The 27609-nt window shown below is 46.7% G+C and overlaps 1 protein-coding gene across 2 annotated transcripts in view; it reads left to right on the top strand.

Annotated features, from left to right (window-relative positions):
* CNNM4 (cyclin and CBS domain divalent metal cation transport mediator 4) overlaps positions 1-27609 on the top strand; it is a 39890-nt gene that overhangs the window by 9037 nt on the left and 3244 nt on the right. Inside the window, exons 2-6 of one of the 2 annotated variants that reach the window (XM_055329348.1) lie at positions 19430-19573; positions 19936-20070; positions 21893-22062; positions 22305-22401; positions 24028-24090. In XM_055329348.1, the coding sequence (XP_055185323.1) occupies positions 19430-19573; positions 19936-20070; positions 21893-22062; positions 22305-22401; positions 24028-24090 (609 nt within the window). The remainder of the gene's footprint in view (positions 1-19429; positions 19574-19935; positions 20071-21892; positions 22063-22304; positions 22402-24027; positions 24091-27609) is intronic. The other variant, XM_055329349.1, reaches the window with a different exon arrangement.

The raw sequence follows: 27609 nt of genomic DNA, 5'->3' as shown, positions 1-27609 counted from the left end.
TGGCTATCATAAAAGAGATACATCTCATCATCAGACCTTTAGAAAACACACAAAAATCTAAACAAAACAGTCCATGGACTTGTGATCTGGAGAGAACTACTTTTAATATTTTGATTTATCAGGGCACCTGGGTGGCTCAGTTGTTAAGCATCTGCCTTCAGCTCAGATCTTGATCCCAGGGTTCTGGGGTTCTGGGATCAAGTCCTGCATCGGGCTCCCTGCTCAGCGGGGATCTGCTTCTCCTTCTTCCTTTGTCTGCGGCTCTCCCCGTCTGTGCGCTCTCTCTGTCAAGTAAATAAATAAAATCTTTTAAAAAAATCTTTAAAAAATATTTTGATTTATTACAATAACCTCTTTAGAAATTTCCTCTAAAAGCCATGTCATAAACAGCAAGATCAAAACCATTTTCATTCTACAGCCATGTAACGTTTCCTATTAGCCACTCATATGTATTTTCACATTGAAACCATTGTGTAGGGACGCCTGGGTGGCTCAGCGGTTGAGCCTCTGCTTTCGGCTCAGGGCGTGATCCCAGGGTCTGGGATCGAGTCCCACATCAGGCTCCTTGCAGGGAGCCTGCTTCTCCCTCTGCCTCTGTCTCTGCCTCCCTCTCTGTGTCTTTCATGAATAAATAAAATCTTAAAAAAAAAAAGAAAGAAAAGAAACCATTGTGTACATTGCCCTTTTTTTTTTTTTTTTAAGATTTGATTTTATTTATTCATGAGAGACACAGAGAGGCAGAGACACAGACAGAAGGAGAAGCAGGCTCTCCGTAGGGAGCCCGATGCAGGACTTGATCCGGAAGCCCAGGATCACGCCCTGAGCTTAAGGCAGACTCAGCCACTGAGCCCCCCAGGTGTCCCCAGTGCCCTGTTTTTTGGAACCCAGTTTTGATTGGTTCTTCAGATTTCTCCTCCAATAAGACAAGAAATCCCTTTTTATCTTTGGGATTCTTGGGAGGAGCATCTTGGAGGGTTTCCCCAGACTAAGGGCTGGGCAGCACTGTGTGGCTGATGAAAAGGTGAGCCCAGAGGGCTGTGGTGTGCAGCCTCCAGCCTGGTGAGTTTTTTTTTTTTTTAGCCGCTAGCCTATTTTGCTGGGGGTTAAACCTGGTGTTACTGAAGCATTCCCCAGAGGTTATAGTCAGAGTCACTTCCATGCTGCAGGGCCGATTTACTGTGACCTGGGCAGGGTTCTTGAAAGACTGGTTTCCCTGGGCTCTCTGAAACGCCTGGTTTCTGGCCAACAGGCAGCCAGGAGCCTTGGTTGGAAGGAGGCTCTGTTCCTCCCACCCTAGGTAGACTTACTCTCACAAACACATGTCCCCCCCCATACATACAAGGACAGGCTCACACATACACACACATATATATACGCACCTGCCCTCACACAGGCATGCTTAAACACACACTTACCTGTGCCCTCCCCTTCCCACAGGTAGGCAGACTTACATTTACTCTTCTAAGCAGGCTCTCACACACATACACAGATGCATGTACACACACACACACACACACACACACACACAGTCACCTGGAATCCTGCTTTATTTTTTTTTTTTAAGATTGATTTATTTATTCATGAGAGAGACACAGACAGAGGAAGAAGCAGGCTCCCTGCAGGGAGCGCGATATGGGACTGGATCCCAGATCCCGGGATCACGCCCTGAGCCAAAGGCAGACGCTCAACTGCTGAGCCACCCAGGTGTCCCTGGAATCCTGCTTTAAATTTAGTCCTGGGGCACCTGAGTGGCACAGTCAGTTGAGTGGCCAACTCTTGGTTTTTGTGTTGTTTTTTTTTTTAATATTTTATTTATTTATTTATTCATGAGAGACACAGAGAGAGAGAGGCAGGCGCAGAGAGAGAGAGAGAGACAGAGACACAGGCAGAGGGAGAAGCAGGCTTCCTGCAGGGAGCCTGACGTGGGACTCGATCCCGGGACTCCAGGATCATGCCCTGAGCTGAAGGCAGACGCCTAACCGCTGAGCCACCCAGGGATCCCCAGCTCTTGGTTTTGGCTCAGGTGGTGGTCTCAGGATCCCAGGGATCGAGCCCTGTGTCAGGCTCCAAGATCAGCGGGGAGTCCGCTTGGGATTCTGTCTCCCTCTTCCTCTGTCCCTCCTGCTAGTACACTCACTCTCTAATATAGATAAATAAAATCTTTAAAAAAAATTAGTTCAGCTTTCATCACACTTGTGTAAGTTTAAAAAGTGAGTAAAGCTTATGCAAGTGGAGTTTATTTCATGAAAGGCTCAAAATAATGATTGACTCGGGGTCTCCAAAAAAATTTCTCTTTGGTCGCTGGTGATTTGGTTACCACGTTAGTGACCGTATCCATCTCAGAGGGCGACGGTGAGGACTCAGTGAGGTAAGGCACATAAAGTGCTTAGCCTGGCGCCATTGTCCTCATATGATAAAGGTTAGCCTTTTTTTTTTTTTTTTTGAAGATTTTATTTATTTATTCATGAGAGACACAGAGAGAGAGAGGCAGGCAGAGGGAGAAGCAGGCTCCATGCAGGGAGCCCGATGTGGGACTCCATCCCGGGACCCCAGGATCACGCCCTGGGCCGAAGCGGCGCTAAACTGCTGAGCCACCTGGGCTGCCCAAGTCTAGCCATTTTAAAAAATATTATTACTATCCAAAGGTGCCCCAGTTGGCGCTGATCCCAACTTGGGCTGCGATGGTTCTCATGTATTGGCTCAAGTGGTAGGCTGCCCCACTATCTGGGCGTGGTGCCTTTCTTGGAATTCTCAATATATCGAGGTCAAAAGAGCCCACTATATAATTGCATGCTAATTCAGATACCATCTTATCTGGGTTCGAGTGTGTATATTGAGGGTAACAGAAGCCAGAGCTTAAGAAAGGAAATGTATGGAAGAGAAGCTTAAAACTGAGATTTTCCTCATTTATTCAGTTATTTGTTTCCTGCAAAGTGGAGAAACTTAAGCCTGCCATCCTGATTGCCCGCACATTTTCGTTCTATCTCCAGGAGCATAATCTGAGGATGGGGGGTGGTGGTGGTGGTGGTAAGCCAGGCAGGACAAGGGGCAGGGCCACATGTACCAGTTGCTCTTCTCCTTGGGTTGTTTCATGTCAGCATTCTGCCGTGGCCTGCTCCCTCACTGGTGTCCCGGTTAGGGAGAGAACAGGTGAAGATAGAAAAAGCAGGAGAATAGAGGGGGAATCCAGGGAGCAGAGATTCCCCAGGAGGCCCAGTCTCCCTGGAAATGCCCCAGACCCAGAGCTCTGGAAAAGGGTAACAGCAGAGAGCAGAAAGAAGGAAGAAGTGCCTTCATTAATGGTTAACCTTTATTGAATACTTAATTAATCTCCCAATGCTATAGATAGGAACTGAGACTAAAGAGGCTAAGAATCTTCTCCAGACAGTGACAACTAACTGGCAACTCCAACTGTTCTCCTCCAGAGGACAAGCTCTTAACCTCTGCTCTGTGTTGCTCTTCAGGAAGATTGTGGATATTAAGAAAGATGAGAAGATTGGGAAATTCCAGTCATTCCAGGCTGGAAAATTTATTGTCACTTCTAGATTTTTGTTTTGTTTTGTTTTGTTTTTTAAACTGAGGTACAGTTGACGTATAACGTGATACTTGTTTCAGGTTTACAGGATAATGATTCCATATTTTTATAGATGTTTGCCACAGTAAGTCTAGTTAACTATATCTGTCACTCACCATACATAGATACAAAATTTCTTTTTCTTGTGATGAGAAGTTTTAAGATCTGTTCTCTCTCTTTTTTTAAAAAAAAGATTTTTACATTTATTTATTTGAGAGAGACAGCACAAGCAGAGGGAAGAGGGAAAGGGAGAAGGAGGCCCCCAGCTGGGCAGGAGCCCCATGTGGGGCTTGATCCCAGGACCCCAGGATCATGACCTGAGCCAAAGGCAGACGCTTAACTGACAGCCACCCAGGTGCCCCTAGGATCTGCTGTCTTGGCAATTTTCTTTTTTTTTTTCTTTTTTTTTAAAATTTATTTATTTATTTATTTCTGATAGTCACAGAGAGAGAGAGAGAGAGAGAGAGAGAGAGAGAGAGAGGCAGAGACACAGGCAGAGGGAGAAGCAGGCTCCATGCACCGGGAGCCCGACATGGGATTCGATCCCGGGTCTCCAGGATCGCGCCCTGGGCCAAAGGCAGGCGCCAAACCGCTGCGCCACCCAGAGATCCCGGCAATTTTCAAATATATGATATGATGTTATTAATTGTAGTCACCATGCTGGACATTACATCCCCAGAACTTCCTTATCTTCTAACTGGAAGTTTGTATCTTTTGACCACCTTCCCCCATATTACTCACCCCCTACCTCCTGCCTGTGGCAGCCACCTAGATTTGTTTTAAAGTACACTTTTCAGGCAGCCTGGGTGGCTCAGCGATTTAGCACCGTCTTCAGCCCAGGGAGTGATCCTGGAGTCCCGGGATCGAGTCCCACATCGGGCTCCCTGCGTGGAACCTGCTTCTCCCTCTGTCTGTGTCCCTGCCTCTCTCTCTCGGTGTCTCTCATGAAGAAATACATAAAATCTTTAAAAAAAAAAAAGTACACTTTTCATTGAGGCGCAAAGCACATAAATCATAAGTGTATGACTTGATAGTTTTTCATGAAGGCACACCCCTGTGTAACCGCCACTGAGTTCAGAAATTAGAATATTACCAACACTGTAGAAGGGTGTACCCTCTAGGGTACCCTTCCAGTAAGTCAACTGTTCCTGTACCCCAGTCATCATGGGTTAATGTTTTAATGTTTTTGGTTTCTGAACTTTTTTTTTTTTTTAAAGATTTTTATTTATTTATTCATGAGGGACAGAGAGAGAGAGAGAAGCAGAGACATAGGCAGAGGGAGAAGCAGGCTCCACAGAGGGAGCCTGATGTGGGACTTGATCCTGGGACTCCAGGATCACACCCTGGGCCGAAGGCAGGCACTAAACTTGCTGAGCCACACAGGTATCCCCTGAACTTTTTTTTAAAAAAGATTTTATTTATTTATTCATGACAGAGGGAGAAAGGCAGAGACACAGGCAGGAGGAGAAGCAGGCTCCCTGTGGGGACTCTGATGTGACACTTGATCCCAGGACCCCAGGATCACGCCCTGAGCCAAAGGCAGACACTCAACCATTGAGCCACCCAGGCGTCCCTGTTTCTGAACTTCTATAAGTGAATCATCTGTATGTGTCTTTTGTGTCTGGTGCTTTCTGCTCAATGTAAAGGTTATGAGTTTTATCCATGTTATATGTAGCTGTAGTTCATTCCTTTTCGTTGCTATATAGTATTTCATGATGGAACTATATCAAGATGTTGATGACATTTTGATTGTTTCCAATTTGGAACTATTTTTAAAAAGGCCACTAAAAATTGCTTGTGCAGGTCTTTTGATGATGTCACATAGGCATTTCTTTTTATTTATTTATTTATTTATCTATTATATATATATATATATATATTTTTTCATTATATTTTTTTTACATAGGCATTTCTGTTGGGAATATACCTAAATGTGGAATTGCTAGGACATAGTACAGGCACAGATGAGACAGTTTTCTGGAATGCTCTTTGCTCTAATCAGTTTACATTCTTGTCCCCACAGGAATAAACTGAATGTAAACTGTATTGTTGGCTCTTTATTTATTTCATTTTAGCCAGTCAGGTAGGTGTGTGATCGTATCTCGTTGTGATTTTATTATACACTTCCCAAGTGACTAATGATGTAGAACACATTATCATATGCTTAGTATCCATTACGGGTTAGTGCTTTTTATATACTCTTTAAATTCTTTGCCTGTACACAAGTTAGGAATCTGGTATCTTGTGCTGTCTTCTAGAAGATATCTTCTAGAAGATGTTTGCTTTTCACATTTTGATCTGTAATCCTTCTGGGATTTATTTTTATTTCTGAGGTGTTACAGTCTGATTCTTTTTTAAAACCATATGGATTAGCCAGTTAGTCCAGTACTGCTTATTGCAAAGACTGTCTTTCCTCACTGAGCTGTGGTGTATGTGTGGGTCTGTCTCTAGCTCTTAGATTCTATTGGTCTGTTTGTCCTTGTTCTAGTATGACATTGCCATACTTGGAGTTTTCTAATATGTTTCGATATTTGGTAATAATTATTCTATTCTTTGTTCTTCTTCAAGATTATCTTGACTATTCTTTCACTTTTTTCCTGAGAATGTAATGGAATTGGATTGAATCTAGAGATCCACTTGAAGACCTGACATAGTGACGAATTGTCCAATCCATAGACATGGTGACTTCACCATTTGTTGATGCCCTCTTACTTTCTTCTCGATAATGTTTCTTGTTGAAGTCTTACATATCTTTTCTTAGATGTATTCCAAGGTATTTGATGATCTTAAGAGGTGCCTTTAAAATCTTGTTTTCTGAAATGTTGGTTGCACATTGTTCCAACTGGGGTGTGCTGCACAGATCGATGCTTGCCACCCGGAGTTAGCATGAGACCCACAGCCATCCACATGCTCCCTGCACTTCAGATACCAGTCACAAGCTGCCCCCCCCCCGCCACTGGCTGTAAATTTAGGGTTCCTGCGACCCCCCCGTCAGGTTTAATGATTCACTATAATGACTTCTAGAATTCAGAGAAGTGCTACACTTACACTTACAGTTTTGTTTTAAAAGATACACGTAGGATGAGGTCTGGAAGTCATGGATGCTGAGCTTCCACACCCTCTCTCACTGGGATTGGGGTGTGTCACCCTCTGGGCAGGGGTTGGGGTGTGTGCTAGAGTGAGGGTGTGTCACCCTCTGGGCATGTCAGTGTGTTTACAGTGAGAAGCTCCATTGAGCTCTGGGGTACAGAGGGTCTTTCTTTTTTCCTTCCCTACCCTCCCTGGGTACAGTCCAGTTTTTATCAGGATTTCATTACCTGGGCATGAATGATTTAGTTATTGGCTATGCAATTGGATTCAGTCTCTAGCACGCTTCTTTCCCTGGAGGTAGGACAGCTGAAAGTTCTGACCCTCTAATACTTGGCTTTCCTAGTGACCAGCCCTGCCCTGAAGCTATCTAGGGGCCCACCTGGAGTTGTTCATTAGGATAACAAAGCCACTTCTGTTACTCAGGAAATTCCAAGAGATTTTGAATCTCACTCAGTTCAGGGAGCCGGAGTCCAAGACCAGATAATATTCTTTATAACACAACACAGTGTGGATAATTTTTGTATAGTGACCTTGAATCCATTGGTCTTGTTAAATTCACTCATTAATTCTGATAGTCTATCTTAGATTCTTTTGAATTGTTCACACACATAATTATGTTGCCTGTGAATAAGGACAGTTTTATTTATTGCTATACCTTATATATTTTGTATCTTGTTCTTGCTTAATTTCATTGGCTGGGACCTCTTGGACAATGTTGAACTGGTGACAGTGGGCATCCTTGCCTCATTCTAGGTGTCAGGGGGAAGCTTTCCTAATTTGTCAGTAGATATGATTTTAATGTAGTTTTTTGGTAGATTTCCTTATCAGATCAAAAAGTTTCCCTTCTTTTTTAATTGGCTAAGAATTTTTGTAATAAATAGATGTTGACTTTTACCAAATGCTTTTAAAATAACTGTCGAGATGATGGAATGATTTATCTCCTTCATTCTGAATTTCACTGATTGATTTTTTAAGATTCACCCATAAACATTGCATAACTGGAATAAACCAGACCTAATCATGATGTATGATCCTTTCCACATATCGTTGGATTTGATTTGCCAATATCTTTATTTAGAATTTTGGCATCTGTGTTCATGAGAGAGCTCTACAGCTGTTTTTTCCAGCCATTAAACAATCACCGAGGAAGGCATTGTGAGACAGCTCTGGTAGGGTTTTTTGTTTTTGTTTTATGGCAGGAAAAATAACTGTTTAGTAGTTAAGTCCTTTTCCATCTTCTAAGCCCAGTTCAGGTAAGCAAGTTTGAACATATCAAGGAATATTCTTGCCCTCTTCCACCTCCTCCGTCTGTTTCTACTTGTAACAGTATAAGCCCCACATCAAATGTTGCTGCAGTTTTTCTCCCTCTTCAGGTTTGGATGTGAGGTCTAGGATGATTTTTATAGTTTGTAAATTCTGAACACAGTGTGTGATTACCAGTTCCCAATGGGAGTTCACCAAGATTTTTTTAAAAAGTGCTTTTTCTCTATTTATGTGTGTATGCGCCTGTGTGTGATGTGGATGGGATTACTAGGTTAATTAAGTAGAAAGCTAGCCCCAAACTTTAATGTATCTTGATGTCAGTAGCTAAGCATTTAGCAGAATTTCCTGTTAACATCTTCAGGACATACACACATGGGACATATGGGCTCATTAATAATGGTCAGTCTTTTAGATTGATTATTTTGTAGGTTACCAGCTGGTTGCACAAACAGGGCCAAAGAATGGATGCCTCACATGGCAGTAAGGGAGCTTTGAGTCTAAGCAGTTGAGCAGACAGGTATGATGAGGAAAGGGGCTCCTCCTGGTGGGGGGATGGGGTGGGAGGCTGGATGGCCAGGAGCCAGGATAACAGAGGATGAGGCCAGCGGTGCTCCTGAGAAGAGAGGACTGGTGGAAAGGAAGAAACTGTGAGGATCCAAAGTGGAAAGGAGGCTGGGGACCCCCGTGGCACCTCTTGATCGATTGCTTGCCCCTGCCCTTCCCATGCTCAGGGAGGCATTGTCAGCCAGGCCAGGGCCAGCGTCTCCTCTCCACTTCATTTTCTTCTGCTGCGCAAAATTGCTCTAGTTCCGTGTGTTCCTCCCTGCCTTCTGAATTGTCCCTGGTTGCCACATCCCTGAGAAGACATCAGTGGTAGATCTGACCACACTCCTGAGATAGCCTAAGAAACTTAAAAACAAAACAAAACACCCAAACCTATCTTTTGACCCAGTGATTATCATAGAAATGTATCTGAAGGACACAGAGATATAACCAAATGTACTTACTACAAAGAGTTTTGTAATGGCAAAAAAAAAAAAGAGGGGGCACAATTTAAGAGCCCAGTGGGAATTGGGATTATTTACACATGTGTACAATGAAATATTATGAGGCCTTTCAATTTTTAAAAATATTTTTACGACATGGAAAAATACAGAGAATATGAACTATTTATAAATTATTTAATTTAAAGAGTAATTAAAAAAAGATAGTTACTAGTAGTTGTGTTTGGAAGGCAGGATTAAAAGTGATCTTAATGTCCTTCTTTGTACTTTTGTTACCAATAACAGGAAAAAATAATATATACAAATTAGGTGTAAAAATCATTATCAGATTGGGGAAATTAGAACACTTGGTGTTGATGATTTTAAGGGATTATGTATTTATTTATTTATTTTTTTGGGGGGGGATTATGTATTTAGATGTGGTATTGTGTTCTATTGTGGTCTGTGTTTTGAAAGAGTCCTTATCTTTTAGTGATACTAACTGAAATGCCTGTAAAATTTATAGATGTTTACAGATAAAATCTGAGATTTGCTTCAAAATAAGCCAGCGGGTAGGAGGAAAGAGGAAACAAGATTGGCTGCAGGAGTTGGAGTAGTTAATTGTGAAGGGCCCTGAGGGTGTAATTATATTATTTCCTGTACTTTTGTAGATGCTTGATATTTTCCATCATAAAAGGTTAAAAAATTAGAGACTACCGGTTAAATGAACAATCAAATGCACGAAGGCTAAATGAACAATCAAAGGCACTGAAGACCCGTCCCTGGGTGAGAGACCAGTCTTAGGGTCTCCATGACATCCGCTTGCCAACAGATCCACCCCTGGGGTGCTTGGGTTGAAAGATTATTTAGAGAAGCTCCATTTCTGAATTCTAGTTTACTCCCCCCGCCCTCCCACACAATGTGATCCTGGGCAGACCTTCCCTGAGCCTCAGTGTCCTCCTGTGAATAGTAGTTGTGCAAGGGATAGTGCCTGGGCTCCCCTCCCTGGAACATGCTCAGCCCCACTGTTCCATAGCTGGGGGGGAGGTGGACCCAGAGGGGGACACCTGACTAGCTACTCTGAGAGGGACAACTAAGGTCTGGCCATCCTTTCAAAGCTCTAAAGGAGCTCTCCACACTTTTTTGTTCATGCTGACTTATGAGAAAAAATGTTTTTTACAAATCTGTACCTCCTTTCATTAAAAAATTGTACACATGTACCATTTTACCCATATGTGTATTATAAAACAAACACAAAAGCTTTTAAGAAGATGAAATAATCATTATTTTGAGATGTCTTGGTAGTTTCCACTTCAGGTTATCTCTAGTACATGCTTTATATTCTTCCTCAAGGCACAAAGCACCCTTGTGGGATTCATCATTACTGATTGGTGACTATAAGTTGATGCTTCAAATAGTTTTCTTGACAGTTTAGAATTATCTTAGCTACCCATTCCTCAGTTCCCCCATTACCAGTGTTCCCCACTGCTGGCTGATGGAGGGCTGGCAGGGGGAGGAGGGAGCCAGCTCTGGACTTTGTAGGTACATGTTTGCCTCACTCTGGGATTTCCTAGCTGGTGGGGTGGGTGGGTGGGGAGTCTGGTTAAACAACTGTCTGTTTAATGAGCATTAATATGGTCATGAGTGCTCAACATCATCTGTAAGCCCGTGACATTGGGCACACCTCATCTATAGTTCCTCTCACTTTACTGGAGAGCCATGGAGTGAGGATGAGAACCCCTTCCCACAGGGCCCGGACACATGCACACCTGCTCAGAGCCTACTGTCCGTCTGTATATACACGAAAGCTAAAGTTGTTTATTTATCTTGGAATACAAATAGATGTGAATGGAGTCTGGGATGAATACCCCTTTGGAGACCCTGTCCTAGAAGGTCCCAGATGGGCAGTGTCGGGCTGTGTTTTGTCTTGCTCAGAATGGCTGGGCAAGTCTCCTGGTAGGTCTCTAGAAATGCTTTTCTGTTTTGGCCAGCTGGCCGCAAAGTCTGCATTTCCCTTTCCCTTTTCTCTGTGGCTGGCGTTCTGTCATTTCCTCTCTTTTATTTTTCCTGCTTCACTCAGTTTTTTCCTTTTTTGTCTTGCCTTCCATTTTCCTTTTCTTTTTAAAAACATGACCAGCTATACTGGCTGTATTTATTGATGGCTTACTTATTGGGCACCTGCTGTGTATTTATAGCCTCACGGCCAGGCATTAAGGAATGCATCAAGAACCACCAGATATAACTTCTGCTGGCAAGAGTAGAAATCGGGAAGGGAGTTTGGAGATTTCGGTCAGATTTGGCTGGTGCACAAACCCTTTGACCTAGAAGCTCCACTGCTGTACCTGTATTGGGATCTCACGTGCATCAAATGACAGAGCACAGGAAACAAGTGCGTGTCCATTAGCAGAAGAGAGAGAGAGGGTTAAATCCACCCTGGCATCTACCAGCATAACACTCCATAGGGGAAGTAGAGGGAGTTCTGTGCTCCAGTGACATCGCTTAATGTGAAATGCAAGGTGCAGAAAGGGGTAGTATATTCATAATTAAAATGTAAAAATAAAGTAATATATTTATTGTAGAAACTTTTTAAAAAAAGATTTTATTTATTTCTTCATGACAGACACAGAGAGAGAGAGAGGCAGAGATTCAGGCAGAGGTAGAAGCAGGCTCCATGCTGGGAGCCTGATGTGGGACTCCCCGGATCACGCCCTGGGCCCAAAGGCAGGTGCTAAACTGCTGAGCCACCCAGGGATCCCCTGTAGAAACTTTTAGAAAGGAGGAAAATGATTAGGAAATGAAAGTCCCCCTTATCCCACCACTCAGAATATGAATATATTTAGTGTGTTTTCTAGTAAGTCAACAATGAACCAACTGTATTGCTTTCTTCCACCCCTCAATATGAGACATCATTCTTTTTTTTTTTTTTTTTTTAGTTATGATAGTCACAGAGAGAGAGAGAGAGGCAGAGACACAGGCAGAGGGAGAAGCAGGCTCCATGCACCGGGAGCCCGACGTGGGATTCGATCCCGGGTTTCCAGGATCGCGCCCTGGGCCAAAGGCAGGCGCCAAACCGCTGCGCCACCCAGGGATCCCTGAGACATCATTCTTATCCTTTCTGATTATAAATGTAAAACTAAGAAAGTAATATATGCTGATTTTAAAATGCATTAAGCAAAAGCAGAAGAAACTGGTGTAGTTTGCTTATTTTCTTGTTTTGTAACTTTTTGCTTTACACAATTGGTGAACCACTGTCTCTTTAAATACATTTCTGTCTACATCAGCCTAATTTTTAGTGGCTGCAATACTGTGTCATAAACCACACTGGATGGACCCTCGTGGGCACAGCTTGCCCACTGGCCTGGGTTTTCCCTTTGTCTTAAGGTCTTTCTTAGAAGTGGAAGACATGGCTGAGGCCAAGGTCTTGCACGTTTTCCATGTTGACACATGCCGCCAAATCCTGAAGAAAAGAATATCATCATTCTCTCCAGTACAGGACTGTTTTGGTCTCTGTGGTCCGCCAGTATATTTTTACTTATTTATTTAAAAATATTTATTTATTCATGAGAGATACAGAGAGAGAGGCAGAGATATAGGCAGAGGGAAAAGTAGACTCTCTACGGAGAGCCTCATGGGAACTCAATCCTAGGACCCCAGGATCACGACCTGAGCCAAAGGCAGATGCTCAACCACTGAGCCACCCAGGCGTCCCAGTATATTTTAATTTATATTAAAATTGAGGGTCTTATTTGTGTTCTTTCAAGTGGTTCACTGATTAAACAGCTCACTCCCTGGCCCTCTCTGCTTAGGGATACTTTTTTTTTAATTATTTTTTTATTTATGATAGTCACACAGAATGAGAGAGAGAGGCAGAGACACAGGCAGAGGGAGAAGCAGGCTCCATGCACCGGGAGCCTGACGTGGGATTTGATCCTGGGTCTCCAGGATCGCGCCCTGGGCCAAAGGCAGGCGCCAAACCGCTGCGCCACCCAGGGATCCCTGCTTAGGGATACTTAGGGAAACTTATTTTTGTGTGTAGCTCTCCCACCCTCTTGTTGAGGGGTGCTGGGGTGGAGGGCTGTGCGGGGGCGGGTCTGTCTCCTGCTGTGCTGCTCCTCTGCTTCCTCACCAGGGCAATGCTGCCTGCCTGCATCTTCTCATTGGGATGGGCTGCCCCTCCTGCTGATGGAGGTCAGCGCTATTACTAGTCAGCTTAATGCTGCCCCTGACCTAGGTGGAGGGAGGAAAGAGGGGGATTCCCAGGAAATCAGGGTGCTCTGTCACCTGCAAGTGCAGACCTATGGACTGCGGCCCCGTCTTCTGGCAGCCAGGCCAGCACCTCTTCCCAGGGGAGGTGCCCAAGCGCTCAGGGCCTGTGCTGGGATCCTGGGAGGTCAGGAGGTGGGGTTTGTTGGGGGACCAGTGAGGAAAATGCCTGGGACACCAGTCTTAGGTAGTGGCAATGGCATGTCTGATCTGAGGCCTCTGGATCTTCCACACGAGAAAAAGCAGCTGGAGTTGGTGAATAGGGCCCTGTCCAGGACCTTGTGGACTTTGAAACCCAGCACATAGTAATGTCTTTTTCTTACGGTCTTTGAGAGTTTATAAAGTTTTTTTTTGTTTGTTTGTTTGTTTTTTTTAATATATGGGGAGAAGAAGAGGACACAGCAGTTTGCTAATAAGATGGGCACTGTGGAAGGCAGGTGACTGGGCTTTCTGGGGCCTCTGGAAACCAGCCTGTGTGTGTCCAGCAAAGAGTGTGGGGGTCTGCTGTGTTCCAGGCGTGTGAGGGGAGGGGATGCGGTAGCGTGGAGGGGAGTGAAGTCACAGAGTGGGCCTGACGGAGCTGGACGCCAGTGGACTGCCTAGGCAGCCAGCAAGTGCTGCTGGCGGGCGAGGGGACAGCTGCGGCGGGCTGGGCTGCGAGCGCTGACGGCGCCCAGGGCTGAGCCCCCCAGGGCTGAGCCGAGGGGGGACAGGTAAAGAGGTAGGGTTCTGGAGGGACTCAGGTTCTGGGGCCTCTCACTCCTTGCCCGGTTCCAGGTGGGAGAGGGCTGTGAAGAGGCCTCACTGAGGTTCTCTGACTGGGAGGAGGCCAGGCTGGACAAAGGTCGATGAAAGGCAGAGCGGGCAAGCTTGCCAGTCAGGTGTGGCCCAGAGCAGACCGAGGGCGGCTTCGAGATGCCTCCTTTCCCACAGCCAGGGTGCCCTGTACCAGCAGTGCAGGAGTTTAGAAGGCCCAAGAAGCCCTGGGTCCTTCGGGGAAGCAGTGTGACAGTCTTTTTCAAAGTTATACTAATGGATGTGTTTCTTTCTGATTATAAAATTAATGCTATTGACTATGGAAAGGTTGGAATTTCTCTTCAGAAAAGTACAAAAAAGAAAACAAACCATCCTGAACCCCTCCATACTTTTTAGGTTTAATCATATGAAATTGCCATTTTTTCTGGGTCAAAAATAGTCCAATATCAATAATTTTCCATGGATCAGCAAATATGAACATTTTGCTGTATTTCCTCAGTATTTTTTTTTTTTTGAATAAGGACCACTTTAAAAAAGGGGGGATTCTCAGCTTTTGGGGTTAGATGTATTATTTAAATTTGCATGTTCCATTCTCATTCCAGCCACCCCCAAGATCCAGTTATCCAGTTGAATGGACACTAGTAATAAAATGAGGTAACTCATTAAAATAAAAATTCTATGTTAGATTTAAATTTCATACAATGAGGATCATAAAAACGGGTCATCAGTTGGCTATTTTATTATTATTTTATTTATTATTTTTTTAAAAGATTTTTATTTATTTATGAGAGACACTGAGAGAGAGAGAGGCAGAGACATAGGCAGAGAGAGAAGCAGGCTCCATGCAGGGGGCCTGACATGGGACTCGATTCTGGGTCCCCAGGATCACACCCTGGGCTGAAGGTGGCGCTAAACCGCTGAGCCACCCGGGCTGCCCTGGCCATTTTATTTTATTTTATTTATTTTATTTTATTTTATTTTTTAAAAGATTTTATTTGTTTATTTATTCATGAGAGACACAGAAAGAGAGAGGCATAGACATAGGCAGAGGGAGAGGCAGGCTCCATGCAGGGAGCCTGATGTGGGACTTGATCCAGGAACTCCAGGATTACGCCCTGAGCCGAAGGCAGACAAGGCAGACGCTTAACCACTGAGCCACCCAGGTGTCCCTGGCCCTTTTATTTTAAAAGGTACATTAAAAATGATTTTGAATTACAGAAACTTCTTAATTACTAAAGTTCAAAAGAATGCTTATCTAGTCTTCATTTCCCCCTTCGGATTGATTACATTTCTTCTCCTAAGGAACATCTGCATGAATGAGTCCTTTATTCTACAAATATCCATTAAACACTTGCTGCGTGCCCCTCACTGTTCTGAGTTTTGGGGACACAGACCAAAGCCCCTGCTGTAATGCAGCTCAAAATCTAGCATAAACGATAAATACAATGAATAAATATATCCTATATTTTAAGTGATTTATTTTTAAAAAGATTTTATTTATTTATTCATGAGAGACATGGGGGGCGGGGTTGGTCAGAGACACAGGCAGAGGGAGAAGCAGGCTCCATGCAGGGAGCCTGATGTGGGACTCGATCCCAGGTCTCTAGGATCACACCCTGGGCCAAAGGCAGCGCTAAACTGCTGAGCCACCCAGGCTGCACTATTCTAAGTGATTTAATGGTGACTAGGGTCTAAGTGACTAGGGTTGGGGTGCTCGAAGAGGGGTTGCAGTTTTCACTGAGGCCCTCAGGGGAAGACCTATGGTGAGGGCAAGCTGCCCGGTTATGTCGAGGAGGAGCAAGCCAGGCAAAGGGAGCAGCCTCTTATATAAGGAACAACAAGGAGGCTCACCCAAGCACTGGAGAGAGAGAGAGAGGAGGAGGCACGTAGGAGGGTCAGCACCAAGGGCTCTGGAGACCTAGGCCACTGTGGAGGATGAGGCTTTTACTTGCAGTGAGATAGAAGGCGCTGGTGGGATTTGCGGAGGTGTGAGGTCACCTGACTTTGCCCCTCTTGCTGCTGTATTGAGATCTGACCTGGGGTCCAGGATAAGACAGGCTGCTGACGGGCAGCCTGGGTGGCTCAGCAGTTTAGCACTGCCTTCAGTCCAGGGTGTGCTCCTGGAGACCCGGGATCGAGTCCCCTGTCGGGCTCCCTGCATGGAGCCTGCTTCCTCCTCTGCCTATGCCTCTGCCTCTCATGAATAAATAAATAAAATCTAAAAAAAAAAAAAAAAAAAAAAAAAAAGACAGGGAGCTGACTAGAGGCTAGTCTAGCTGCCTGGATGAGATGGGAGATGCATGTGGTCCAGAATGTGACAGTAACAGAAGAGGCTGCCAGAAGAGGCTAGGTTCTATGTGTTCCATGCCGACAGAGCTGACAGGATCGATGGAAGGGTTGGATATAGAAGGGTAGGCAAGGAGAGGAGCACAGTTTACTCTCCCATGGCCTGATCTACTGGATAGACAGAGATGGGGAAGGCTCGGGGAAAGAAAGTCAAAGAACTTGGTTTTGGCCAAGTGGAGTTCAAGATGTTAGGCATCCGATCCAGGAGCTAGTCAGCTGTCAGCCAGCAGTTAGGTATAGAGCTTGGAGGGTACAGGAGAAGGCTGGGCTGCAAATGTTTATTTGAGACTTTGACATACAGTTTGTGTTTAAAGTCATGAGGCAAGGGTCCAGGTCCAAGGACTGAGCCCTGGGACCCTCTCACAAGGTCGGAGAGAAGGAGCAGCCCCTGAGTTCAGAGGAACACCAAGAGAGCTGTGTTGCTAGAAGCCAAGGAGAAAAAGGATTTCCAGCAAGCGGGAGAGAGTGACCCTTGGTGAGAAGCTGCAGCCTGAGCATGAGACCCCACCACTGGAGGTCATTGGTGACTTGGCGAAAGAGGTTTTCTGGGCAAGGAGGAGAATCTTCTGCTAAGAACATTAAAAAAAAGCCCCCTCTTGGCAGGCAAATTAGAAAAAGGGCAGCGCAGTTCAGGGTCCCACAGCTGGGCCAGCAGAGGGTAGCCGACTGTCCCTCAGCCCAGCATCTGTGTTTGGGGTCCCAGCTGGCCAGCCACAGTCAGCACCAACACATTGGGTTCTTAGTCCACAGAGCAGAGGTGACTGTGGGTGGTGCCCCAGGTGTGTACACCTACGAGTTACCTGTCTCTAGAGGGCACCCGCATGCACCAGTGATGCCACACACAAAGGAGCCTCAGAGAAGAGGCCTGAGGACTGTGATGGCTGCAAGATTGGGCTCAAGGAATCAGCTCATTTCCTCTGCAAGATGGATATTTCTGCCCTTTCGGGAAGCCACCAACCTTTCCCTGTGCGGTTCAGTGCATCAGGATTTGCTGTGAACCTGTGGTTAATTGGAGGTTCATAGGGAAAAGGACATTTTTCTCAGGTTATTGAAGCTGTGTCTCTTCTGCGCTGGGGGGTGCTGACTTCTAGGCTCTGAGCAAGGCGCTGCTAACTGAGCCACATTCAGACATACCCCATTCCTTGGGACTCAGTCTGTGCCAGTTTAGGCACAGAGGGTACTTGCTCACCCTGGCCTCTCACTAGTTTCCCTTTGTTTGTTCCTCAATTTTTGTTTTTCCCCTGATTTTTTTCTCAGTTAAAAAAAATTCTAGAGTAAAACCTGCCCATCAAATAGAACAATATTAGAAGAGTACAGAGTGAGGGATAATAGGGCCCCTCCCCTAGAGCAGTGGTGGCCCCAGTCAGTCCTTCTAGCTCCACTGCTATTGATTTAGGTTGTTTTGGGTTTGAGTTGTTAAAAACAACGTTCTAATGAACCTCTTTGCTTCTGTGTCTTTCTGCTTTGGGGAACGTTATATCCAACTTCCCACCAGTGGAATTAATGAGTGCCAGGTTAGGGACCTTTGGTTTTGAGTCATGCTGCCAAGTAGGCCTCCTGAAATGCGCCCGTTTACCTGCCCACTAACCAGAGGACTTCTGAGGGTGTGCTTGTTTTGCTTGTTTCCCCCAACGCTGGGCATTACCAATCTTAGAGCATGCCAGTCTGGAAGGTGGTAAAAGCTACTTTGCTTTAACTCTGGTTCCTGCCTGATGGCACAGTTTATGCAGCTGGCTGCCTTAGACCACTGAGAGCATTGTTTCTGTCTCTAGAAGGCATTCCAGGCTGGGCAACCTCCAGCAGGCAGAGAGGCCTGGGAGCCAGATGAGTACCTTGCTGCCCGCTGGAGAACCTTGACGGCCCTCTTGTTCTCTCGTTGGCTCACATCTAGAAGACACTGGGAAGCTATAAGTTTTTGATTGAATCTAGCCATGGATCTGTCTAGGTCTGGTCTAGGTGCATGGTTCTAGCAAGGTGCTAAAAGTTTATAACTCGGAGCTGGAGATGAGTGTATGATGAGCGTACTTTCACACACAGTGACTGGCACATGTGTGAAAGTTGCACAGAACACCACTCCCACCCTCATCCCATGTGGTATATCCTTTGATATCTTTTTCCTTTATTTTATATTTTTTAAAACGCTGGTCCTGAGAACTGGTACTCCCTGAAGTTCGAGGAGTGTATCCGGGGTTGGGGGATTTCTGATGGCCTTGGAGACTTGGAAAATGCCCTCTGCAGAGAAGTCCATAGACTGGGGCCCTGAGACTAGGTTTTGAAGGGAAGCTGCCCAGGAGACCCTGGCTTGGCCTTCTTAGCTCTCCCAGGGCTTTTCCCCTTAGGCTGCTCCAAATGTGTGTCCATGTGTGGGGTACACAGTTCCACCCAAGTTGAAATGTGGGCCCAATCCTTGGCTGCCTCCCTCTTGTAATGCACTGGGGCAAGGGGCATGAGAACCGAGTACAAATCTGGAAGGAAGGCCCAGAATGTCCTGCCACCCCACAAAGCTTCTCTGGAGGGTCCTTCCTCCCCGCCCTCTGCCTTCTAACTTTCTCTTGCTTTAGGTTGGAGGGGTGGCCCATCTCTAATTATAGTACTTGCCTGGCCTAATTACAGCCTGGACTAATTTGTTAATGGTTTTGGGAACTGAGAGCCTTTGCCTTGGGCAGTATCACGGCCCCTGGGTACATGCTGGGGAGTTTGCCAAGGAGAGCAGAGGAGGAAAGGAATGTGGCTCTGGGGGCCCCATGGGCAGCGGGGGCCGTCTGAGGAGCCCCATGTCCAGTTGGCACACTCATGTCTCCAACCGATGGCTCTGCTGTCCACAGATTGTCAGTGTGGGTCTTTCCCTTCTCCCGGACTCTCAAAAGACCCTAATGTACAGCACTGGGCAGAACCTGGCCATTTTCATTCTAATGAAACAAAAGGTCTTTAATTAAATGCCTTAAGATTAAAAACAAAAACAAAAACCCCTTTTGTTTTTCCTTTTTATAAAAGCAATATCCAGCAGAAACTTCAGGAAATACGGAAAAGGGGGAAAAAACCACTCATGACCCTACCCCAGTGACTCATGACCCCAAATGTGTTAACATTTTGGTGGAGGCGTCTCATGACTGGTCCCTTTGCTCTTGCCTGACTCATTGCATCATCCCCCCAGGAAAGTCTCACCTGGCCATCGTGCAGAAGGTGAACAACGAGGGTGAAGGTGACCCCTTCTATGAGGTGCTAGGCCTTGTCACCCTGGAAGACGTCATTGAGGAGATCATCAAATCTGAGATCCTGGACGAGTCGGATATGTACAGTGAGTTCCATTCCTTCCACAGGCCTGGAACCCTTTCCCCGCTCACACCCTAGGTGTCCCTAGGTTGGAAGGCCACAGTGCAGGGAAATGGGAGGCCCAACACTCTGAGACCCAGGAACTCGATGCCTCACACTGGCTAGTGTGAGCAGTGGGCATGCCACTTGGATCAGTGAGATGAGGTCCCCTTTGTTCCCTCTGGCTTTCGTGCCTCAGCATCAAGCCGGGGGCCCTGCCCTGAGGAGGACACTGCTGCTTGTGTGTGGAAGAAGGGACCGCAGAGCTGGGAGTTGGCAGGCAGGTCCTAGTCTGCCCCTGGGTCAGCGGAGGACAGTGTTCTCAGTTCTAGATTCTTTCTCTTGCAGCTGACAACCGAAGCCGGAAACGAGTATCTGAGAAGAACAAACGTGACTTCTCGGCCTTCAAAGATGCTGACAATGAACTCAAGGTGAAAATTTCACCTCAGCTGCTTCTGGCTGCTCATCGCTTCCTGGCCACGGGTAAGAGCAAGAGGAGGGCAGGACGTTCTGGTGTTGGTGGGATACAGTTTCGGAGGGGGACTTCTGGGCCTCTGGCTACTTTCTACCATGGGACAAGGGCTGTGGCAGGTGAGGGGTGGAGGGAAAATGTGGCAGTCTCAGAAAGGGGGCGAGGCAGCCTCCTTCCCTGCCTGAGGCACTCCCTGTGATTTGTTCTCTGTTGATGGGTTGCCGCTGTAAACCTCTAGGAAGCATCCAAGTTAGTTTTGAAAAGAACCATTGGGAGTACCTGAGGTGGGCACTGGGGCTCCCCAGAACCATGGATGCTGGGGAGGAGGAGGGAGAAAGAGGCCCTCCCACGTGCTGTGGGCCCATATGCTTATCTGGCTCACGCTCTCCAAGCAGCCTGGATCCAGCTGTTCTCCTCGCTTCCCACTCCACTCTGCCTGCATGTGCGGGGTCCAGCAGGACTTGACCTCTAGATCAATGACATTCCTCTTCTCCTGATTCAAAGCCCCTTAGTTGATTTGAAAAGCTCCTGCCTATTCCGTCCCTCGCCTCAAATCTCACTTCCTTCTCAGCCCTCACTTGCTGAAGGGTATTAATTCTTCTTTATTTTTCCTGCCAGGATATTGGTGATGGTGCTAATGATAATAATGATGGTAACATTTATGAGCACTTTCCATCCGAGAATGTGTCTAAGTGCTTTATATGTGTGATCCCATTTAACCTCATTGTGACCCTATGAAGTATTGGTTTTGGTTTTTTTGTTTGTTTGTTTTTTAATTTTTTTTATTTATTTATGATAGTCACACAGAGAGACAGAGAGAGAGAGGCAGAGACATAGGCAGAGGGAGAAGCAGGCTCCATGCACCGGGAGCCTGATGTGGGATTCGATCCCGGGTCTCCAGGATCGCACCCTGGGCCAAAGGCAGGCGCCAAACCGCTGCGCCACCCAGGGATCCCTGGTTTTGGTTTTGTTTTGTTTTTAAGGAGTCTTGTACATAATGTGGGGTCTTTTTTTTTTTTTTTTAAGATTTTATTTATTCATTAGAGACACAGAAAGGCAGAGACATAGGCAGAGGGAGAAGCAGGCTCCATGCAAGGAGCCTGATGCGGGACTCGATCCCAGGACCCCAGGATCACGCCTGAGCCAAAGGCAGATGCTCAACCACTGAGCCACCCAGGCGTCTCCACAATGCAGGGTCTAACTTGTGACCCTGAGAGTCATATGTTCCACCGATTGAGCCAGCCAGGCTCTCCAACTGTATGCAGTTTTTTCTTTCTTTCTTTCTTTCTTTCTTTCTTCTTTCTTTCTTTCTTTCTTTCTTTCTTTCTTTCTTTCTTTCTTTTCTTTCTTTCTTCTTTTTTTTTAGATTTACTTATTTATTTTAGAGAGAGAGAGAGAACTAGAGTGTGAGCAGGGGAGAAGAGGGAAAGGAGGGAACTCAAGCTGACTCCCCACTGGGCGCAGAGCCTAATGTGGGCCTGATCCTACCACCCCAAGATCATGGCCTGAGCTGAAACCAAGAATCAGACACTTAACTGACTGAGCCACCCAGGCGCCCAACCCTATGAAGTTTAATCCCCATGGGGAAACTGAAACACAGGTTAAGTAATTTGCCCAAGGTCATGCACTATCGGTGTAAGAGCTGCCATTGCGGCCCAGGCAGGTGGGCAGGCAGACTCGGGGCTGACCAGTCTGGATCCAAGGGTGCTTCCTTCACACAGAGGTGCAGAGCCAGAGGGAAGGAGGGTCCGGGCAGTGAGCAAGCACAGTGACTGTGTTCCCTGTCTGCCTGGCCAGGGCCCCTGTGAAGTCTCATCTTCTCTCTTCCTCCAGAGGTTCCCCAGTTCAGCCCCTCTCTGATATCAGAGAAGATCCTGCTTCGGCTGCTCAAGTACCCAGATGTCATTCAGGAACTCAAATTTGACGAGCACAACAAATACTATATCCGCCATTACCTATATACCCGAAATAAGCCGGCCGACTACTTCATCCTCATCCTGCAGGTGAGTGGCCTGCTCCATGCCTGCTCTCCCCTCTTCACCTGCCCCAAGCCTCTGCTCCCCCTTTGCCCATCCTCCTCCTGAGAGGCCACCTTTGAGCCTCCAGGTCAGGGTGCCTGAGCTATTCAGGGCTCTGGAACCAACTCTTCCTTGCCCTCACTTCTCCCTCTTGCCTCCATTGGTCTTTTCCTTGGTTGAGTTTTCCTTCTCAGTCTGTTTGTCACCTTGACTCTGTGTTCTTCCAGGGGAAGGTGGAGGTGGAGGCCGGCAAGGAGAACATGAAGTTTGAGACAGGCGCCTTCTCCTACTATGGGACCATGGCTCTGTCCTCGCCCACCACTGGTGAGTTGTGGACTGCATCTGTGCTGCCGTCTAGCATACGTGGATGGAGGGAGACCTGTATTGGCACCCCAGAACCTAGGGCAGTCCAAGTGGCTCAGAGGAGAGGGTCAGAGCTGCCAGGGCCTAGTGGAGGTAGTCCGGAAGAGCAGTACCTGGCCGTTTCAAACAGGACCCCAAGAGTGGGCAGGAAGAGGTGGGAATGGGAATCTGAGCAAAAGCCTGCAGGGAGCTGAGAATATGTCCTGAGATGTGAGACCAGCCTGCCAGAGTGGTGGTGGCAGGGGTGGGGGAGAAGACCATGGAAGTAAGGGCATGTTGGAGAGCCCCCAAAAGTTGATGGCATTGGGTTGTGATAGGAAGCAAGAAACCATTAATGGCCTTTGAGGAAGGGGAGGTATGATAGCAGACTGGGCCAGCTGGACAAGCAGCTATAGCAGCCGGAAGAGTGAGAGAAGGCAGGTGGAGGGAGGCTGCAGGGTCTTGCTCATGGAGACTGGGGCAGGGGAATTGAGGTGTAGGGGGAGTGAGGGGGTCCAGGATGTCCATGGTTGGGAGCCAGGGCCTGTTTGCCAGGCAGTTTGCAGATGGGCTTGACTTCTCAGGAGGCTTAGCCACTACCTTTTGGTTAAGGGCTGGTTCTGATGACATAAAGGGACTGGGGGCAAAGAGGGAACTGGACACACCCTCCAAGAAACGTTGTGGGAAATCCAGGGAAGGGACACTCTGGCCACCCTAGTGCCTTCTGCTTCTCTAATCCTGGGTGGCTCAGGCTCGCTTTACCAGAGGGGCCTTGTGGCCAGAGTGGGCACCCTGTAGGCAAGACCCAAGTCTTGCCAGACCAGCTGCTTGCTAGTTGTGTGCCCCCTCTGAGCCTTGAGTAGGACTCCAGGTGGCCACAGACTGGAAAGTGAAAGTCCACTTTGTTGCTGGGGGACAGGCCACACACCGAGGTGTGGTGTGGCTGGTGGAGAGCCTCTGTGTTAGGCCTGTTGCTGTCCTTTGACAAAGAGGATGCTGTGCAGGCCCAGGGCAGCCCCGTATACTGATACAGCTCAGCTTCTCCACTGGTGTGACACAGCTCTGCCCTTCTCCCAGTGTGAGCGGGCTCCAGGAAGGAAGCAGTGGGGAGGCAAGGCTCCAAGGAAGGGTTTTGGAGCAGGGGGCCCCTGCCTGGATGCCTCGCCTTATGGAGGACTTCCCAGCCCCTCCCAGGAGCACCTCTCGCCAGTCAGCTGGGGGAAATCTGGTCTAGAAGGGCACGCAGTCATGGGACATTTCTTCCAGGCACTCTTTCTCTGCAGCGATGCCTCAGATGCTTGGGTCAGGGTCCTCAGCTCCATCCTTTGACCTGGAGGCACTCAGTTCCCACATGGAGTGGCCAGAAGGGAGAGGGATGGCTTCTGGGGGGCCCTGGCTTCACTGGGGGAGCTTCTGGCCATCTTTGAGCAGGGCTTAGGTCTGCCCTAAGCTCCCTCCCCATCAGCTATGTCCCCCTTTCCGTTGTGCCCCCTCTCTGCCCAAGGGAGTCTGGCCCCCAGAAGGTGTGCTTCTCCATCCTGTTCCCTTGGTTCCATGTTCTGCCTCCTACACCCTCCCCGTCGCTGACCTTTTCCTCTTTTGCTCCAGTGCCTTCAACCCAGGTCGGGTGTCCGCCTGGCAAGCGGAACTCCCTGCTCTCCTGGCTCTCAGGTAACATGGCATGGCTGGAGAAGTTTGCACTGCCATCTATCGCCTGAGCCCACACACCACAGCTCTATTAACCTCTCCCAGCGGGCACTGGGGCTCCCCACGTGCATCTGGGGTATCCCACCTGTTCACACTTGTGGGCCATCCTGATTTGCACCAGATCTGCTTGGCCTCAGGCCCAGTTACTGGGTGGCTTTGCTCTGGTCCTGGAAGGGCTTCCTCAAGGTCTTCTGTCCTGAGAAGACACACACACACACACACACACACACACAGGGTGGGAAGGGAGGGTTGCTTCTGGCCAGGCCAAGTGAGCCCAGCTGCCCCCCCCCCCCGCCCCCGCCCCCAATCAAGGCCACTCACACACATCAGGATGCTTTTTCATCTCATCAGCTTTCTCTAAAAAACTTTCCTCCTTTCTTCACAGGCTTTGCTCTTCATTCTGTGGCTGCTGGTGTCTGCCTGCCAGGGGGAGGCAGCCGCCGGGCATTAGAAGTGCGGCCCCGGGCAGACTGCCCTGTTTGAATGCTGTCTGCAGTTGTTAGCTAAAATGATTCCAGGAGCTGACTTACTCTCAGTCTTTTGTTCCCTCATGTCTGATGGGAACAATACACACGCCCACTTCTTAGAATGGTCAGGAGCAGTGAGAGAATGGGTATGAAATGTTTGGTTAGAGCTCAATTTTTATTTATTCTTTTCTCGATCACAATTAAAACGTGATGTTCCAATCAGAAAGTATCGAGGCAAAGGCCCAACGCTACATGCTGTTTTTGGCCTTTGATATTTCATACCCCTGAGTCTTATGCCAGGATAGCCAGCAACTGGTTGGCCAGACTCAGTCATTTCAAGGGACTGCCATCCTGTTTAGATGGAGGCAGCAGAGGGTGGCAGAAAGTGCTGGTCTCCCCATCAGAATTCTGGCCTGGCCTGGTGAGCCCTGAGGAGGTTAAGAGCATTTACAAGTGCCTTTGAGCTCCAGTCTTGGAGTGGAATATAAAGCAGCTCCTGAGGCCCCAACAGTCCTAAAATCCTATGACCAGAGTCCATCATTGCCCATTTTATATTTGTACAGCTGGGTTTTTTCTTCTCAGCCGTACCAAGCATATTTTACTATTGATTCTCTTTAAAAAAAAAAAAAAAAAGGTAAAAAGGTAAAAAGGTGACTTAGAAGTCACTTGCCCTTTTCAAACAGCTATAATAGGCCATAATTTGGCTATAATAGGAAGTGGGAAGCTGCTAACAGCCTTTTTGAGTGGATGATGTCTAACGACAGCAGAATGGACCACGTTTGTCCTCCTTGGCCAACACCTCAGTCTCCTTCTCTCTTCTGCACTTGCTCTTGCTTCGTATTGACCAGGAGTTCATGCATCCATGGCTTAGATCCTGCTGTTTTGACCTAACACAGGAACAGAGATGCTTTTTCCATAAGCTTTCTAGTTAGAACCATACAGTATTCCCAAAGCACACGTGCCTTCATTTGTTATCCCTCCTTCATGTAAAGTCATTGGGATCTATGTGCTCAATAACACCATCAATAACACCATGATGTAAACTTCTTTATGAGAAAACTTTCTCTGTGTTTATGATTATGTCCTTAGGATATCCTTTCAGAAATGAAATTACCAAGTTTAAAAAAACGAAACATTTTTTACACATTTATTCTGTTTTATTTTATCTTGTTATAATTTAATATAATTAATTTTTATTTTTTTGAGAGCAAGTGAGTGAGTGTGAGGGAGAGGCAGAAGGAGAGAGAATGAGAATCTGGAGCAGGCTCCATGCCCAGTGTGGAGCCTGACATGAGACTCGATTTTATGACCCTGAGATTATGATCTGAGCTGAAATCAAGAGTCAGGTGCTTAACCAACTGAGCCGCCCAGGTGCACCAGATCTTATTTGTCCCTACACCCAACTTGGGGCTCAAACTCCAAGATCAAGAGTTGCACACTCTACCACCTGAGCCAGCCAGCACCACTTACTCTGTTTTAATCATGAAAGTGGTATAGCTCATTTAGAAAATTGAGAAAAGAGGGAAAAAAATCTCAGGAAAATTAGGAAGTATTGGTTTCAGCTCAGTTATGATCTCAGTGTCCTGGGATCAAGCCCCATATCGGGCTTCCCACTCAGTAAGGAGTCTGCTTGAGATACTCTCTCTCCCTCTTCCTCTGCCCCTCCTGCTCGCACTCTCTCTCCATCTAAAATAAATAAATAAATAAAATCTTTTAAAAAATAGACAAGAAGTATCATAACTTCATTATGCAGAAATAAATAATTCGTATTTTGGTATATTTCTTTTTAGGGCCTCTATTTTTAAAAGACTGCGTCACTAATTTGTGTTGTTTTTAAATTCAGTTTCTGGAGTGTTAATAAGCATTAATCAAAAGCTTTCCATCATCCAGATGATTAATGTGAAATATTAGGTAATATCCATAATATTTGTGTTTCTTTTCTAGAACTTAATCAGAGATGTTAATAAGTTAGGATAAGTAATACACACACGTGATCCTCTAATGATTGTACACTGCCCAATCAATCATAGATTATCCTGACTATATTTTCCTAGTTTTAGGAATGAAGCGCAAAGACAGTACTTAGTTAAAGCTGCATTGGTCTTTCAGTCACCTGGATTCCTTGTTTGCTCTCTTCACCCAGCTGTTTGTTAGAATAGCTAACTTAGTAGTTAGTTAGTAACTTACTGCTCAACTAAGTAAATAAGCTTAGTCCACTTCCTGTTTGTTTAAAAGAACCAGCATGCCTTCACAGTTAACTTTGTGCATTTCAGGGTTTTCTAAGTGTTCTCAAAAATAAGAGCTAATGATGTCCGATATGGGTACATTCTCTTTCTCAAAATAAGGAGCCTGCTCCTTCCTCATTTGTGGTTGAGTCATCCCCATTTCCTCACAGTCAGCTGCATGGAGGCCTTGTTGCCCCTCACGGGAAGAGGTGCCTCCCCTAGGCTTCGCCTCAGGGCAGGGGAGACGTGGCCCAGCCTGGCCTGGAGCTCTGGGGGCTCTGGGCACCTGTGACAGGGACCTGCCATGCCTGGCCCCCTTGTCAGATTGCCTGGGGGCCAGCAGACGCAAGTGGGCAGGGCTCTTCCACACAGAACAGATCATGCGCAGAGCACACTTTTGACCTCTTAAAAGCATTTTAAGAGGCGAATAGGGCACCATGTTGAGAGGTCTGTGTGGACACGTCATGAGAGGGTACAAAACTGTATGTTCTTCCTTTTAATGTAATTTAAAAGTATGCAATGTATGTCCCTTGATAGAAGCTGCTGTGGAGACAAGGACAGTGCCTGGTCTTCCGTGGCGGGGTCATCACTGTGTTGTCCTTGACTGATGAGGTGTTGGGGAAATGAGGGGTTCTGGAGACATAAATTTCATGTATTTGGTTTTTGGTTTCTGCTTTGGTAGGCTTTTTAGTACTTACTGCACAACACCTCTAAGCAGACTAACTCCTTGGCTTTGAGGAGGTCAGACTTTCTGCAGTTGGAGCTTGTTTGTCCCCAAGAACTGTTCCCGT

This window comes from Nyctereutes procyonoides, unplaced genomic scaffold, assembly GCF_905146905.1.
Source record: "Nyctereutes procyonoides isolate TBG_1078 unplaced genomic scaffold, NYPRO_anot_genome, whole genome shotgun sequence".
Lineage (NCBI taxonomy): Eukaryota > Metazoa > Chordata > Mammalia > Carnivora > Canidae > Nyctereutes > Nyctereutes procyonoides.
The sequence above is the reverse complement of the archived record's forward strand: the minus strand, read 5'-3'. Positions and strand labels throughout refer to the sequence as shown.